At 42.4% G+C, this 15,851-nt stretch overlaps 2 protein-coding genes across 2 annotated transcripts in view; both read left to right on the plus strand.

Annotated features, from left to right (window-relative positions):
• Positions 1-302: 302 nt before the first annotated feature.
• LOC147253065 (basal cell adhesion molecule) lies at positions 303-11,374 on the plus strand. The gene is made up of 7 exons (XM_086218066.1): positions 303-454; positions 1,777-1,898; positions 2,771-2,969; positions 4,031-4,176; positions 6,486-6,630; positions 9,018-9,162; positions 10,622-11,374. Exons 1-7 carry the CDS (start codon positions 403-405, stop codon positions 10,710-10,712), a joined length of 900 nt encoding a protein of 299 aa, XP_086074192.1. The 5' UTR covers positions 303-402; the 3' UTR covers positions 10,713-11,374.
• A 2,905-nt stretch (positions 11,375-14,279) lies between these two features.
• The window catches only part of cadm4 (cell adhesion molecule 4), a 168,191-nt gene continuing 166,619 nt past the window's right edge, over positions 14,280-15,851 (plus strand). Inside the window, exon 1 of the mRNA XM_086218067.1 lies at positions 14,280-14,647. Within this exon, the coding sequence (XP_086074193.1) occupies positions 14,575-14,647 (73 nt within the window). The 5' untranslated portion in view covers positions 14,280-14,574. The remainder of the gene's footprint in view (positions 14,648-15,851) is intronic.

A 15,851-nucleotide genomic window follows, 5' to 3' on the forward strand; every position in this document is an offset into this window, starting at 1 on the left:
TCAATTTCCGTTAAACTTCTGGCCTCGATCCCACGCAAAGACGAGAAACATTATTTGAGTGGATAACCTTGGAGGCATATGATGCAGTGTAAATGAACTGCGTTATTAGGGACTCGGCATTTCCTTCATTTACTGCTCACACAAACAATATTACCGGCTCATCAGCAAAAACGTGTCACGGGAACATGACAAAGTGTTCTGAGCAATTAATTTCAGGTTTTATAAATTTGATGGTATTTCCCATCACTCTCGACTTCGAGCCAACTTCCTGAAAACACATGAAAGCCCCACCTACTCATCTGTAGACATAAATATCCCAGAGAGCAAACTTTCGCTTCAGTTTAGATGCTGTGCAGGTAAACTTGACCCACTTCTTAAAAGTTGGAGAGACTATTCACAATCATGAAAGTACTTGCAGTTGTTGCTGTTGTCGCCCTGATTCATGGCAGTTATGGTATGTTTATATATTTTTCTCTATTGTTTTAACTATTTGCTCTTCATGTCTGGCTGTGTACCTTTATGAAAATACGTAGTTATATTGTTGCTTTTCCTTGGTTCATGCTATTTGTGTGCTTTTTTTTTTGGCTTCACTGCTGAAAGGCCATGATTTAAAGTTCCTAAGGGGGCTCTAAGCAACTTAGAACAGCCAGCCAGCGGTACTAGAGGCACTGCACAGTACTATGATTGCAAGACATCTTTGTTTGCGAGTGTCGAGTTTGAAGTCTGTGTCTGGAAGGCGAAGCTGCAGTCCAGACAACAGGATTACAAATGAGATGACCATTTGTTTTTGTTTTTTTTTCCCTCTGGATAACTTTGATACTTTGTGATGCCACGTGGGTGTCAAAGGTCAAAGAGGTTTTGATCAAACTGAGATCTGAGAGGCTGCAGTCAGACAAGAGGGTAAATTACGATAGCATGGAACCCCAAGATCAAAGTTCCAACAATGAGATCAAAGTCAAAGATAAAAGACAGAACCCTAAAATTAAAGTGAGAGATGTTCACTGTCTTCAAATTTTGACAGGGGTTTTCAGACTTGTTGTGTATTATCACAAAGAAAAAACTGAAGAAAACTTTGAGCCTTTTGATCTAGCAACAGCATGCCAACAAGGCTGTGGTGAATCAGATGGGCCGAGGTCTTCAGCATAGCTCGTACTTATTTAAACGTTGGAGGGTTTTTCACAGCCCTGAACATCCGTGTTGCTGTTGTTACTATCATTCGCAACAGTTAAGCTATGTTTATGTTGTTTTCTCTTATTTAAATAATTGGTTTGTTTTCCATGAGTGGCTGTGTATTTTCTTTTAAGTCCCTGGGTTTTTTCCATTTGCGTGCATGTTTTTTTCAGTCTAGATGATCTCTTGTATACTTTTCCTTTCTTTTTCTCCAGGGATATTACTTGACTCGACCTAAAACAGGGGATTTAATACTTTTATGCACCGAGGCTTACCTCGTTCTGACCTGTGGACATCAACTAAAATACTGTGAAAAATAATTTGAACTGTGTGTGGTGCAGTAAGGATTTCCTGTTTTGAAAACAGGTTGCGTCGCTCACTGTTGTCAGAAAAGTGAAAGAACCTGTTGTGGGTCATGTGACTGCAGTGACTGACAGTAATAGCAGTTCTCCAGCAGAAGCGTAAACTCAAACATCAGAAAAAGGGAGGACGCTTTTAAGAGGGAGCAGCAGCGAGATACCTCGCACAGGTCAAGAAGTCTGAAGCGCTGATGCCTGTTCACGCTGTGATTAGTAACTTGCAGCTGTAAACTCTGTCCCCATGCAGCTACTTTGCTCATAAAAGGGCCGACCCAGGCTGTACTGGAGGGGGAGAGCGTCACCCTGGAGTGTCAGTACTCAGATTCTGAATCCAACATCAGCGATGTCCACTTTGAGGTCTCTTACAAGGTGAGCTAAAAGAACAAGTCGGAGCGAGTGTGTGGGTGTGAGTAGAAAGTTCAGCATTTCCTTTCAACATTTTCGTCCTCCTAGTCACAAGACTGCCACAGTCAAGAGAGGTCAAAGTGCTGAGGTGTTTGTTTTGCTTTTTTAAATAAAAAGATATTTTAGCCCTGTGAAACTAATTTAATCTCTTTATTTCTTTTAATTTTATGATTTGAAAAACCCAGTTTACTGAATAACATCTGGCTTCTAATACTGATCATGCAAACTAAAGCTGCCCTAGAAGGGACATTAACTGCACGATGAAAATATCACACAGAACATATGACTGTGGCGAGGTTTACCACAGTAGAAAACTGCAACACACCGAATTAATTGACCAGAAAGCTCCTCATATTAATCTAATAAGTCATTGCCTGTTCATTTTAGGGGCCATTGGTTGTGTTAGCTCACGCAACCTCTCTAATTTTGATCTCAGATTTTGATGTCAGACTTTGATATAGGGGCTCTGACTTTAATCTCTGATTTTTGTCTGACTCAGCACCGCGCTCCCTCTGAGCGTCAACAATCTTAATTGAGTCAAAGACAGACAGAGATTTTTTGCATGTTTGCTTCTGGTACTTACATCTTAAGTGCTCAAAAATTGAGAAGAACTGCTAGGGCATGTATTTCCATAATCCTGTACTTTATGTCTCTTCTTATATTTTACTGTCAACACCATTTCTTGTAATTAGATCAACTTACTGAATGGTTAAGCTTCACTTCAGGAAGCTTGTTCTGAACTTTTGTTCTGCAGCAGTGAATTCACATCTTTTAATGTAAAAGGTTAAATAAACATCTCTCCTCCATTTCGCTTCTCTGTCTCTCCCCTCACCCAGTACATGTCAAGATGGCGTCAAGTTTGGGAACGAAGTTGGTGCTTTTACTGGATGAATGTGGAGCGGATGGCTGACAGGATAGCCCTGAATATCCCAAATGCAGGAAGGTCTCTGGAGGGGTTCTACCGCTGTGTGTCAGACGCTGACAATGTGACTGCGCCAGACAACTCCTCCCAAGTGCTGGCCTTAAATGTGCAGTGTGAGTGCCTGGGTTCAGAGTGGGTAGGAGCCATGACGGAGTTGTCTGATGAAAGTGCATGGAACAATGACTCCCTTTTGCCAAACAAAGAAATGTTATTTCTTGTAGGGAGTCTGTGTCCGGCAGACGTCAAAGAGGAGACCAACAGCATTATAGATAAACATGGCATGTAAATATGGAACAGTTTGAAATGCTTGGCATAGTTGAAAATACAAAAGAGGCAGCAAAAAGCAAGAACTATCTCCTTGTTCATCAGTAAACAGTCTAGGTAAGAAGAAAGAACAGAGAGAAACCTCGCAATTTTCCTCATATTTACAACCAGCGGGAGGTAAAAGCAATCTTCCAGACACTGCGGACATAGCTTTCCTCACAGTGAGGGATAGAAAAACACATTAATAGTTAATAACACAAGACATATCAATGCAATGCAGTTGCAGAAGGTAGATAGCAAAACCATTGTGCTCTTCATGATGGATTGACTTTAATTTTTAGAGGGATTTCGGGTACTTCAAGCCAACAAAGATACATTCCCCTGGTGGGGTTTGAGATTATCTGGTTGCGTTAAATAGCATCCACAGCATAGCTAGTCAGATTATCAATGTCCTCTATCTTCTCAGTGGCCATCAAATTGACCGTAATGCTCTTTGATAGGCTCCTCGGCCTCATGGGAGGAATCAATAAGAGGCAAAGATTAGAACGGACAAAAGGAGTGAAGGAGCCGAGGAGAGAGAGAAGCCAGGAGCTGGAAGGATGTGGCCCATTTATTGAGATGGAAGAGAAAATGAGCCATTATTCACAACACTGTTCTCTAAAGACTTCAATACGATGAAGTCTATTATCATTAATATTGATTGCCTGGTATAGTCTCGACCTCTGGGGGGCATTCATACTTGAACACATGCACTTAAATATGCTGAAATGGTCGGAGTGTTTACCAGCTGCACAAAAATATGTTTGGTCACGTCCCAAACTCTTGAGGAGGTATGGCTTTAATGTATGTACATGAAATCACTCCCCTCATTAATTCCTGATCCTGCTTCCTTCTGCCCACGGCGTTTTAGACATGGGGGAGCTGACACTGTCCAGGGAAGGCTACAGAAGCTACCTTGGTATCCCACAGGAGCTGAAAGTTCAACTCGGTGAGAACGTGGTGGTGCAGTGCTCCGCCAGTTCATCAGAGGAGCCGCAATACTATTGGCAAAAAGAGGTGAGAAAGCCTTGAGAATGCGAACAGTGGCCTCGTTATGCTTTTGGAAACTTGTCAGCCGGTCGGTCCCCAGCCTCATCCCTCCCCTTTTGATGTGACCTCTTTATTTTTCCTCAGTCTCTTCTCTTTCTCTCGACTTTGTTCAAGCGTTCTCTTCATTTTCTCTCCTTCATGAGCGCATCTGTTTCTCCATCCACGTCAAGCTACTTGTCTTTGCCTTGGGCTGTCATCTTTCGATCCTCTCCGGAGTGGAAGTGCTCTGTATTGAAGTGACCAGTCGACTTAGGCTTTACTGCCTCAGTGGGGACTGCGACTTGCCCTCTCATAGAGGATTAATAGTTTAATGAGGTCTAGACACGAGCCAGTCAACCTGAAAACAATTATGTGGGCAGATTTCTAATGATCTTTTTTATTTTTGGTTAACAAACATTGAATTATTCAACTGGGCTCTTCAGTGAGCTACGAAACCCTCGCCCGAGGGAAATTAAGATGTCTCGTTGTAAAATGCCATAGCAACAACAGGCATGTCAAACAGGAGGATGTTGATGAATTGGTAGATACACTGAACCCCCATGGTAAGAAAATAGCATTACACACTGTGTCAAAAAAATCTCATTACACTTCATATAAAACAGAAATCTAAACAAGTGCCATCTCAGTAAGATAAAGGGGCTTTTTTTGAAGAACGTGTTGAGATGAGTGTTACTTGTAATAAGTAAAATAGTCAGCCAGTGTAGCAGAACTGCATCAAATAATGAGTTGATTGAAATAAGACTGATTGCCATCTATTTTCATAATTTGTTACATTTCAGCGTTGTTTGCTGAGCTGAATCTATCTCTTAAACCCAGGGCTTTGCTGCACTTTTTTAAGATTCTTGACAGAAATCGCTTACTTGTTTGCATTTTGGTGAACAAATGAACCATTGTGGGTGTCACTTTGGGAAATTTTACCTTTTTTTGGGGGGGGTGTTTAGTGGACTTCACAATAAATTGATAGTTCATCAAATCAATCAGCTGAATTCTTTTGGAAAAAAAACAAAAACTCCTTAAAGTGTCTTCAAATGCAGCCCCTGCAATGTACTGATATGCTGTTTGTTAAGGAATTCCATAGGAGTAAGGTGTTTTTTTTGTTTTTTTTAATAAATTTATTTAAATATTCTCTGCAGGAACATGTTTTAGTTCAAAATAAGTACAGCACAACTATCAGTTCATGTAAGGGAGTTGGTATCATGCAACTGTGCAACTACGTGGATATCTTGGACGCAGGCAGACATAATTAGAAAGTTTCCCCAAGTTTCCCTTTTGTTATTCTTGATAAGTCAGGGTTAATGTGCTTGTTAAAGGGTCGCTGCTAATCCCGGTTTTAATTGGCTTAACAAGTTCAAATCCAATTCAGGCCTCCACATAATCATACATAGTGATTTAGGTTGCTGTGTGTCTTTGTTGGATATTTGTCACATTTTAATTTTTATTATTGTTATTGTTGTCAGCGTGTCTGACAGGTCAGCCACTGCTAGGAGACGAAATCATTTTGATCATCAACATTCATGATTCCAGACCTTTAGAGAACAGCGGTGAAACATCCGCGGAAATACCACGATGCGATGAGATGACTGAGGTGTTTGCTCGCGCGCGCGCGCGTGTGTGTGTGTGTGTTTATTCTCTATACATATGACAGGAGTGGATATAGGGCAGAACGTGGCATCAGAATGGCCCACTTTGACAGACAGCAGCCGTGGGTGTTCTGGCCCTCGGTAATGACAGCAGGACAGAGGCAGAAACAGGACACTGCTCTGGCAGCCAGTGGATTTGCATACAAAATGCTGCTTTGGCCAGACCTGGCCTTTATGGGAAATCCTCTTAATTCACATCCATTCAAATTGAAATGGACTTTCTTGGCAGGAGGTGTAGCTCCCAGGAGCCAAATTATTTGCATGGTGTAATGTCTTTTTTTTTTCTTCTTACCCCATCCTCCACATTTGTTTGTCTTCCAATCCCTGTGTTTGGTCTATTATTTGTTTCCTCCCATGTTGAGCTCTATCTCATAATAGTGCTGCTATTTTTGTGTCAGCAATTCATCCTGCTCCCTTGCCATCTCATTATGTGTTGTATTAACAGTGTGTGTTGTTACCTCATCATTCTTTGCGGATGATGGTGTTATCTGGGTTATTGACTTGTGGTGATGGGTGTACATTCATTGGGATTACTGTGGAGGGAAATGCACTCCACCTGGGACTTTGGGTACTTCTCTGTCTCTTTTTTTTAAAAACTTTGTTTCACTCTCCTGTGTTTCCATCTTTCTCTGTCAGGGCGATGACTGGATCCTGCCATCCTCTCAACTGACGCTGAAGAAGGTGAGCGCCGCGGATGGAGGGCAGTACTCTTGCATAGCAGAGCATCCCTCCGAGAAGTCACTCATCAGAAAACGCACCGTCACCATCACTGTGCTGCCTGGTAAGTCAACTTTTTACTTTTATCATTAAAAACCCCCTGATAAAACTGTTAATAAAGTGGAAAAGACGACAAAATTAACTCAGTGAATGTCACTAAATTATTATCAAGTGTGGGTTATACGTCTTTAATTGTTTTAGCATTCTGCATCCATTCTAAAAATAGCTTCTGTTTGTGTCGTTGCTCTTAATTATTTTTCACTTCCTCTTTTCAAAAACTGGTTTGGGCTTTCATCATCATTGCTTGGAAATTCTACCGTCAGAATTCCCCAAACAAAAGACAAAAAGTGAAGTTGCATTTCCTCTCGATCGGCCAATCATGATGCTCAAATGTGACTCAGAAGTGGAATGGAGGGGAATAACCTCACCGGGAGCTTTTTCTTTCGTAACTTTATGTGTGATGCATTTAATGCTGTGACTTTCAGGAAGTAAAACAAATTTCACATACAAAGTTTTATTTTATCATTTGATAGAAATGTCAAACAGCAATCTCGTAACAAAGAAAGATATTTCCAACTAAAATGATAGTCAAAATGTTAAAACAATCAAGATGAAAATAATGGAGGACATAAGGCGTTTAAAGTCGTCTAAATAAATGGCAATGGACAATTCTATTTCTTCAGAATTTACAGAGTTTTGTTGTTTGTTCTTTTGACACAATGAGTTTATTGGCAGAAGCAGATAAAGTCCTTTAATTCAATTCATCCATCCATTCATCCATTTTCTACCGCTTATCCTGTTAAGGGTCGCGGGGGGGCTGGAGCCTATCCCAGCAGTCTTAGGGTGACCCTGGACAGGTCTCCAGTCCATCACAGGGCCAACACATAGAGACAGACAACCATTCACACTCACAGTCACACCTACGGTCAATTAAGAGTATCAATCAGCCTCGTCCCCTCTTGATGTCTTTGGACTGTGGGAGGAAGCTGGAGTACCAGAGAGAACCCACACAGGAACAGGGAGAACATGGAGACTCACACAGAAAGATTCTGTGCTGGAGCCGGGGCTCGAAACCGGAACCCTCTTGCTGTGAGGCGACAGTGCTGACCACTGCACCACCGTGCTGCCCCTTTAATTCAATAGATAATGAATACAAATATTTATAGGTCGGATCCAAATACTTTATCGAATTGCGTATAATTTTACTAATTGTCAAAAGATAGGTAACAAAACGGACATTTTAAAAACTGCTTTTATAGACACTTTAGACAGAAATTCACAGTATACTCTCAGGACAGGATGCACAAAACCGTTAGCAAGTCAAATTTGCAAGGAAATGATTGGTTACTGTGCTTTTTGCAATTTAATTCGATTTATAATCTAATTTCATTTTTCAAAATTAGATTAGTTGAGATTTAGAGGCACCCATCGGGCAATCTGTGTACTTTAAAGCACATGATAATTATATATGAAAGTAGGCAGGCCCTCTTTCATTAGAAGCCCAGTTGTTTAATGGCTCTTGTAGATTGATTTCTATCTGGTGACAGTTTGTCTTTGTCTCACGGCGTATAACTGACAAACTGTCTTTTTTTTTTTTTGTGGAACGTGACGATTGTATTCAAGTGGAGGGCTAATTTCATTACAACATTATAGCTAATCCAATTACGGCGCTTCATCTGTCTTCATCATCTTTATCGGTGACCTGTGCTGAGGACTGCACTGTGTTTATGCGCCGCAGTTTTTAAACACTGTCCTCTCACCCACTAGAATTCATAAGCTGTTTGATTTCAGTTCCTGAAATTATGTTTCCCCTACAAGTGCAATTAAGCCGGTGCATTTTATTTATTATGTGAGAGATCTTATTACTGCTGCGTGCTCCACAGTGTCTCCACTATCTTGTCTGAAGCACGTGTACAAATTAGAAAAAGGAAATAATTTTGAGATGCTGATAGAGTGTAGTAGGGATTGTGAGAAAATGTTTCACGTCACCGCTCTTTGCTTTGAAGTTACACTGCAACAAAAACATTTCACATGCAAACCGAGCTGCCAAGAAATCCTCTTAACACCAGAAATGACTGTATAAATGAGCAGACAAAGCATGCATTTGCTGCAGCAAATCCTCATAACCTTAATTTTTAAATTCTACTTTGTCCCTTACTTTGAAGGAAGCTTTTAGAACATAAGGTCCATGAAATCCCTGTTTTGAAATGTTACACATAAAGGGGATAATCAGACAGTTTTTCTAATTGTAACTGGGAGGCTTCTTGAAGTTCAGGGTTGTGTACAGCGCTAAAACTGTCTGAACAGAGTCTCTTTTCTTCTTTTCTTCAAAAAACAAACAGGGGGTTGCCTTAAGAAGCTTTGCCTGGAGGCGGGAAGCTCGTAGTTTAGTTGATTTCAGATTCTGTGTGATGCATGTTTCCCTTCATGTCTGACTGATCTTTCCCACAGAGGATGCCCGTTGGTACGAGTCTAGTAATGGCCGTCTCCTGTTGATGACTTCAGCGGCGGCTGCATCTCTGTTGGTGTTCATTGTCTCAATGAGTGTATTCCTGTGCCGCAGGGCCAAGCAGGCCAAGACCAACAAGGGACCCATGTAAGAAACAAAAGATTTAGTTTTTTCTTTGCTTTTCTTTCACAAAATAAACCTTTGCTCTTTATTTAAAGATCTTCATCCCAAAACCTTTTCAGAAACTTCAATTTTGGGAATTCGGCTCCTTCCCCTCTGCAGTTTGGCTTACAGATACGGCTGCTGCTAGAATATTTATTTCAGTCTGGATCACTTTAGTAAAAAAAACAAACAGACAAACTTTTTAAGCCTTATTTGGTACTATACAGCAGCAAAAAACCCCATAGGGGGAAGCACAGAATTGTCAACAATGTCAGTAGATGTGACATTGATTTAGTTAAATGTAGCATGTGGGGGAGGGGTCGGGTGGAGGTGGGCTGCCAGAGCAGCATGTAGAGGAAGCAAGACGCGCAGGCAGACTGAAGCAGTTTCAACCAGAAAGCACTCAGAGCACATGCCACAAGGATCGGAAAGTGTCTGCGACAGGTCCAGAAACGCCATTATATCCTGCCAAGGGCCTTGTCAGTCATCAAGATCCAATTTGATCCACTTCCTTGTAATATTACCCATCTTTACACCAAATTTCATCAAAACACATCTATTCATTTTTGAGATGTGCCGCTAAAGACCCAACAAACAAACAGACACACATCGGTGATCACATTACCTCCTTAGCGGTGGTAATAAGCTCCTTGAATGACAATGAAGTGTGTGAAAGGGAATCAGCTGAGCCAGTTGAATGCATGGAAGAGGATAGAAGTGGGCCAGCTCGGATCAGCTGATCACCATATAGCAAGGTTGTAAACCGAGCTCGTCAGCAAGACATTTTCCAGCAGAATGTGCTCATTTTGGTGCTTGCGCCAGTCGCTTCTGTATATATTTCACATGGTGTAATCTATGTCAAGTATTCCTTTCACAAATGTATATACCTGTGTCTGTCTACTTTTGTGCGCATCCACATTGAATTATCAAGTGTGTCTCAACAGATCTGACCCACTGCCCTCATACTTGCTCTCTTACATGCTCTGTCCCCTTCCAAGTGTTTGCACTGCTTACTTTTACAGAACATGGCTTCATAGCACCAGGTTTAATACTGGGGTAGAATTTAGGGCATTAATAGAAAAGACTCCAACGGCGATCCATTAGCGGAAGTTCCATTTAACCTGCTAATGCTAATGTGCATGACCCCATGCAGCTACATTCATTAACTCCTTTACCGCATTGAGTGCCAAATAAGCTTTTTCAAACTGAATTTTAAAAGGGTCGAGTGCATCTGTAGGTTGCACTGAAGAAAAAAAAATCGTATAAATGGGGACGGGCATGTTCTGTGTTGTATGAGAGCATTCAAATCAACAGCCGATGTGGCTCTTTCACTCAGAGACAGTCAGTAGACAGTCAGTAATTTCCCCTTATTTAGTGTTCTAGTGGCTCCTGGGAGGTCAATATCCAGATAATCATACTCCTCTGTCTTCTTTTCTTTCTCCAGTGATGACCGCTCTCAGAAGAAGCCCATATACAAAGGCAGTGCAGAGTCCATAGAGTCCTCCGCCCATGGAGACAAACAACCTCTGGTGTGACTGCACTAGCAGGTGCAAGGATGAAGGGGGGGGGGGGTGGCGGAGTGAGAGACAAGAAAGATGGAGTGGGCAGCCAGAAAATGAGGGATGGTAAAGAAGGGATACTTTAAAAGGGAGGTGATGGTTATAGATGGCCGCACTGGGGGAGGAGCAGCAAGCGGAGCGAGTGGGAGACTATAGGGAGAACAAAACCGAAATAAGTAACACACTCAGGAATAAAAACCTGGAGGGCCCATGATTGCTTTAGAGGCTGCCTTACCTGTAGGAGTAGGTTGCAGATATGTACCTTGGACAAAATGGTTGGCAATTTTCTTTTCATTTATTCTGCAGCCTGGAAAATGATGAGCTACATTCTTAGTTGGTGATGTGAGTCTTGTGTACTGAAGACCTGTAAAGACTACAAGCAATTTTCTCCTCTCGGCTGCAAATATAATTGCTCAGCTGTTGTATTATGAGTGAACCATTTTCATGACAAGACTATGTTTTATTTTGTTGATTTCCCTTTCATCCTTTTTTCCAAGCTAGCTCAAAGCATCTGTGAGAAGGTTATTATAATCTATTTACTGTGACAGCTTTTAAGCACATTGCACTCTTACTATTTAATTTACTGTTCTTTGGATTGATTTGATATTAAATGGCTTTGACAAAATAAAACCACCATTCTGTCTGACAATTTGTTCCATTTTAGATAGAGAAAAGAAATGTTTGCGATGTTTACAACACGGTGAAAGTCTGAGATTTATATTTTTTGTGGCTACTCATCTCGATCTAATGCCAGCTCTGGCTTGCATCAGCTTGTTTACCAACCTTACCTTTCAGTCTGTAAGACCTTCCTCTAAAGCAATGACCTTTACTCATAAAACCGTGGCTGTGCATGCTTGTGCTTTTCCCCGTTTGTCCGAGCCAGTTCAGCGACCGTACACACATGCATCGCACTCACACACGGGAAACAGTGAAAATATCAAAAATAACCTTGAAACTTTGTCCCTCCATTAAGGGGCACAGGCTGGGTTAGTCATTGGTAGTTCTATTGTAATCTGGACTAGAATTAGCCTTTTTCAGTTTCCAAAAAAAAAAAAAACCCCATCATAGACTACAACTTCATCTTTTTAATTTTCTCCTCTGCTGCTTTGTAACCCTTAATGCCGTGCCGCAGCACCATCGCTTATTACCATAAACGTGCCCATAATACTGAGAATTTCATTGCACTTGTCTGTTGAAGTTATGTTGGGTTTTATGTGGTTTTATTATCAGTGTGTGGTTGACCGTAGGCCGTCGTTAATAATGGGCGAAGCAGCAGTTTAACAATGACACTTCATTAACGGGTGCATGCGCCACAGAGCACAGCCAGGATAATGTTATTAAACTGATTATTCAAGCACCATGTACAGCTTCGCCTGTGCTGCAGTCATCCTTCATGGAACATTTTACAGACTCATATTTCTTTTCCAACTCTACAAACTTATATTTGCTTTACAGGGTAAGTACAGGAATATAGAGAAACACATGGAGACGAAAACTGAAAGAGAAAGACTAAAAAATGTTCACGCTCTGTTGCAAAAAGTACATTGTAAATCTAAAGTGCCTTCCTGAATGTGAAATGCCAGCGAGCACCATTTTGTTTTGTTCATTGAGTCAGTCATGAGTGAAAAGTTGTATGCTCCCCAGTGGGCTATGGTTCTGGGGCTTCATCTGGTTGGCCAGAAAAGACAAGATTATATTTTGGGAATTTCAGAGCTGTCCCTGAGGTACAAGACTCCAGTTGTCAGTGAGAGAAGTGTAGTGTACAGTGACATTTTGACCTGGATAGCGCCTCATGGATAAACCACTGGACAAGAGCTGTGGGCAAAACTGCAGCTGTGCCCAGAATACAAAATGTCTAACTTTTTTGGTTCATTATGCAAGCAGTAGGGTCACAACGGGACAGGGAAGCAGATCTGTGACCTTATCCTCAAAAATTCCCATAGGCAAAGGTGAATTACACCTCATCATGACACTTCACCAACACATTGAAGTGCAAGGCATGTGCAACTGTTTGCAATTGCCCAAGCTGTTTTTGTTACAGTCAATTAGTTTTGTATGTGCGTCTTGCATATGTTGTGTCAAAATAGCTGAAAATGAAGGAGTGGAGTTTTTTAGAAAAGCAGGTGTTTTCCCCTCATTACTTTCTGACAATGCCCCATCTGGTAGGAGGGAGCCGCTGCTGCCACAGACTCCCTGCCAACAGGGGAACAAACACTTGCAGGGAGGCTGATGGGGGAAAATGGGATGGGTTGGGAATAGGGGGCGACGAGTAGATCAGGTGTTATCCTCACCAAATGAGCAAGGTTAAAACCTGGGCGGTTAAGGAAATCACCAAGAGAGAGCGAAGACTGAAAGATTTCACATGGACCCACAGAGTAGAGGTCAGACGCGAGGCATGAGTTGAAAGCTGGGAGGAATTGGAGGGTAAAAATGAAGATGAATGCTAACCGACTGCTTTGATGCTTTACTGGCGGTGTGAAATTTTCTGACTGTTTGAAACAAACTGACCAAAGTGTCTAGAGGAATCAAGACAGATGATTAGAGGGTTGAGCAGATTTGAAAGCCATGGCTTGCTATTCCTAATGCTACCTGAGGGAGGCGCCAAAGACACAGTTTCAAGTGGACGCCTTAAAGCGTCGAGGAGTGGAAGCATGAACACTGGAGGAAAAAAAGGAGACATAGAAAGAGAAACAATTTTCATAATGGACTAGCACTCTCTGACTGGAAAACACAATTATGGGTAAACTGTGGTCACAGCATGGGGCTAAAGTTAAAGAGCCCCTTCCCTTCAGCGGGACCTAATTGGCCCTGACTACAGATGAGGGGGGACACTGACTATGGAGCGCAAGTTTTTGTTCCGGCCCATTACGTCACTGTCATTGTGAACGGTGATTATAATCGAATGCATTCAGGTCTGCCTTTATATGTACACTTTTGGGACAAAGTAGATGAACACCCCCCTTCAAAGACAAACCCCAAAGGCTGCTGCGCACATACTAAGATTGAGTGACTCCCATTTCATCCGCGTTTGATCAGCAAACAGTTATTAATACACATCTGACAGACAATAATCCCAGCAGCCATCGCGTCACTCGTCAGAGGTGAGAATATTTGACTGTCGGTGCACAAATGTGATAAATTATACATCACTCATGCGCGGATTGATCCTCATGTTCCTACCAACCTGACTTTAGAACACAATGAATGATTGCAACATCTTCAAACATGAACATCTGTTTCGTTTTCGTCATCTTAATCACTGTGCCAAACGTCCATTTCAGCCTGCGCATAAGAAATACATGGCGTCGGAAAATTAATGTTGGTTATCAATCACATTTAGGGCGAATTGATTTCAATTAATTGGAAGATGCGCTCCTTCTTCCCTCCCCTGCTCTTCTACTGTATAGCCTATTTCTTTTTAAAGCCCAACCCCTCTTTCTAACCCGCACACCCCTCCACCTGCTCCGACTCTCTCTAATTGGTCGGACACACACTCAGTCCCGCCCTACTGGCAAGCTTTTAAATATATTTACAATGTAAAGTAACCAAGAAAAACCGGCCAAGCCGTCACATCCAGGCATTCCGAGCGAGAAACTGGGTGTGTGTGGGACGCAACATTACTATGTAAAGACCTGCTGTTACGCACGGAGAGCTCTATAAAACGCACACACACGTACACACACACAAATACGTTCACGCACAGTCGCGCGCGCCCCTCAAACACACAGACGCACACTGAAGGCGCTGTCGGAGAGTGAACCTGCGGGTTCATGTCACTCTGATTTCTCCAAGGAAGAGGAATACGGAGGCAGAGATCAGGGGAATAACAGCTACAGCGATGGCTTTGGCGTCCATGTGGAACTACTGCGTCCCGCTCATCCTCATCACCGTCGCCTGCTTGGTGCACACTGGTAAGCCTCCCGGCCGGAGAGTCAATGAGCGTGATTTGTAATGAGAAGCCGTCTCGATGTGTTGGCGCTTTTCTGTGCAAGTTTGCTTAACTGCTGCGAGGAAGCTGCGCTCGGAGATTAATGGGTCGGTTCTGACTTGAGAAGCGAGGAAAAGGTGTGTGTGTGGGGGAGCACACCGCGGGACAAACACGTGCAGTTCTTCCACTTTACAACCCCACTGCTAGAAATGATCAATTGCTTTCGCGCACGTCTGGGCTTCATCCATACTTGGGTATGAGTCATTGTTTTGACCACTTTGGTGTGTTGTAAAGCCCCTCGGAGCTCCTCATGGTGAAAACAAAAGTGAAAAGCTGTCACTTTTCCTCTCATGTCTGCATTCCATGAGAGTACGATGACCCTCGTGCGTCACCTGTGTTTCCATTCTTTGGATTCACTGTATGTATCTTAGCTACTGTGTGTGGAAAGGCTGTGACATGTGCGTGAATGTGTGCACACAGCCTTGCTCAGTTGAATTATGCTGACAGCCACAGGAGAGCTCGTAACAAATGCCCGCAGTGGACCAGATGTGTGTCACACACTCTGAAACCGACTCACCTTTGTGTTTGCTACTGCCATTATACTCCAGTAGTGTGAGGGACTGAACAGACCAATCAGGCCTCACCATATCTGACATGATATCCTCTAACCATCTGTTGTAAAAGCACCTGCAGTTGCTGTTTCTCCAGCTTGAACATCTCTGGAATAGTCCTGAACTGCTCCCTCATGGACACTGTATATTCCATATAACTATAAGTAGTGCATGCACTGCAAAAATAAGGATTTGGATTAGACTCAGTGATGACTCAAAGCCACTTCAGCCTCAGTGGTATTCTGTATTATCTACTTTAGATACAGATCGAAATATAGACTATTAGCTCCCATCCAAAGCTTCAGTGACGCTGACTGAACAAGAATGGTAACAAGTGCTGAAGCACACACAGCAGGTGTTGCTTCACTGATTTCTGTCCTGTGGTTGTCGTACTCGGTGGAGCTTTGTTAACCTTGACCTCAGATTGTGAAGGGGTTAACTGCTAGGTTGGGTATTATCACTGTCATTCTGGTATTGCTGAGGTGATTCAGTGGTTTATCTTGTATAAAGGGAATGCTACATCGCTCCATATTTATTCTCCCCGCTGCTCTGATACCAACCACACCATGGCTTGTG

This window comes from Aulostomus chinensis, chromosome 11 (assembly GCF_037954235.1).
Source record: "Aulostomus chinensis isolate RoL2024-O1b breed Wild chromosome 11, RoL_Achi_v1.0, whole genome shotgun sequence".
NCBI classification, from domain to species: Eukaryota; Metazoa; Chordata; class Actinopteri; order Syngnathiformes; family Aulostomidae; genus Aulostomus; species Aulostomus chinensis.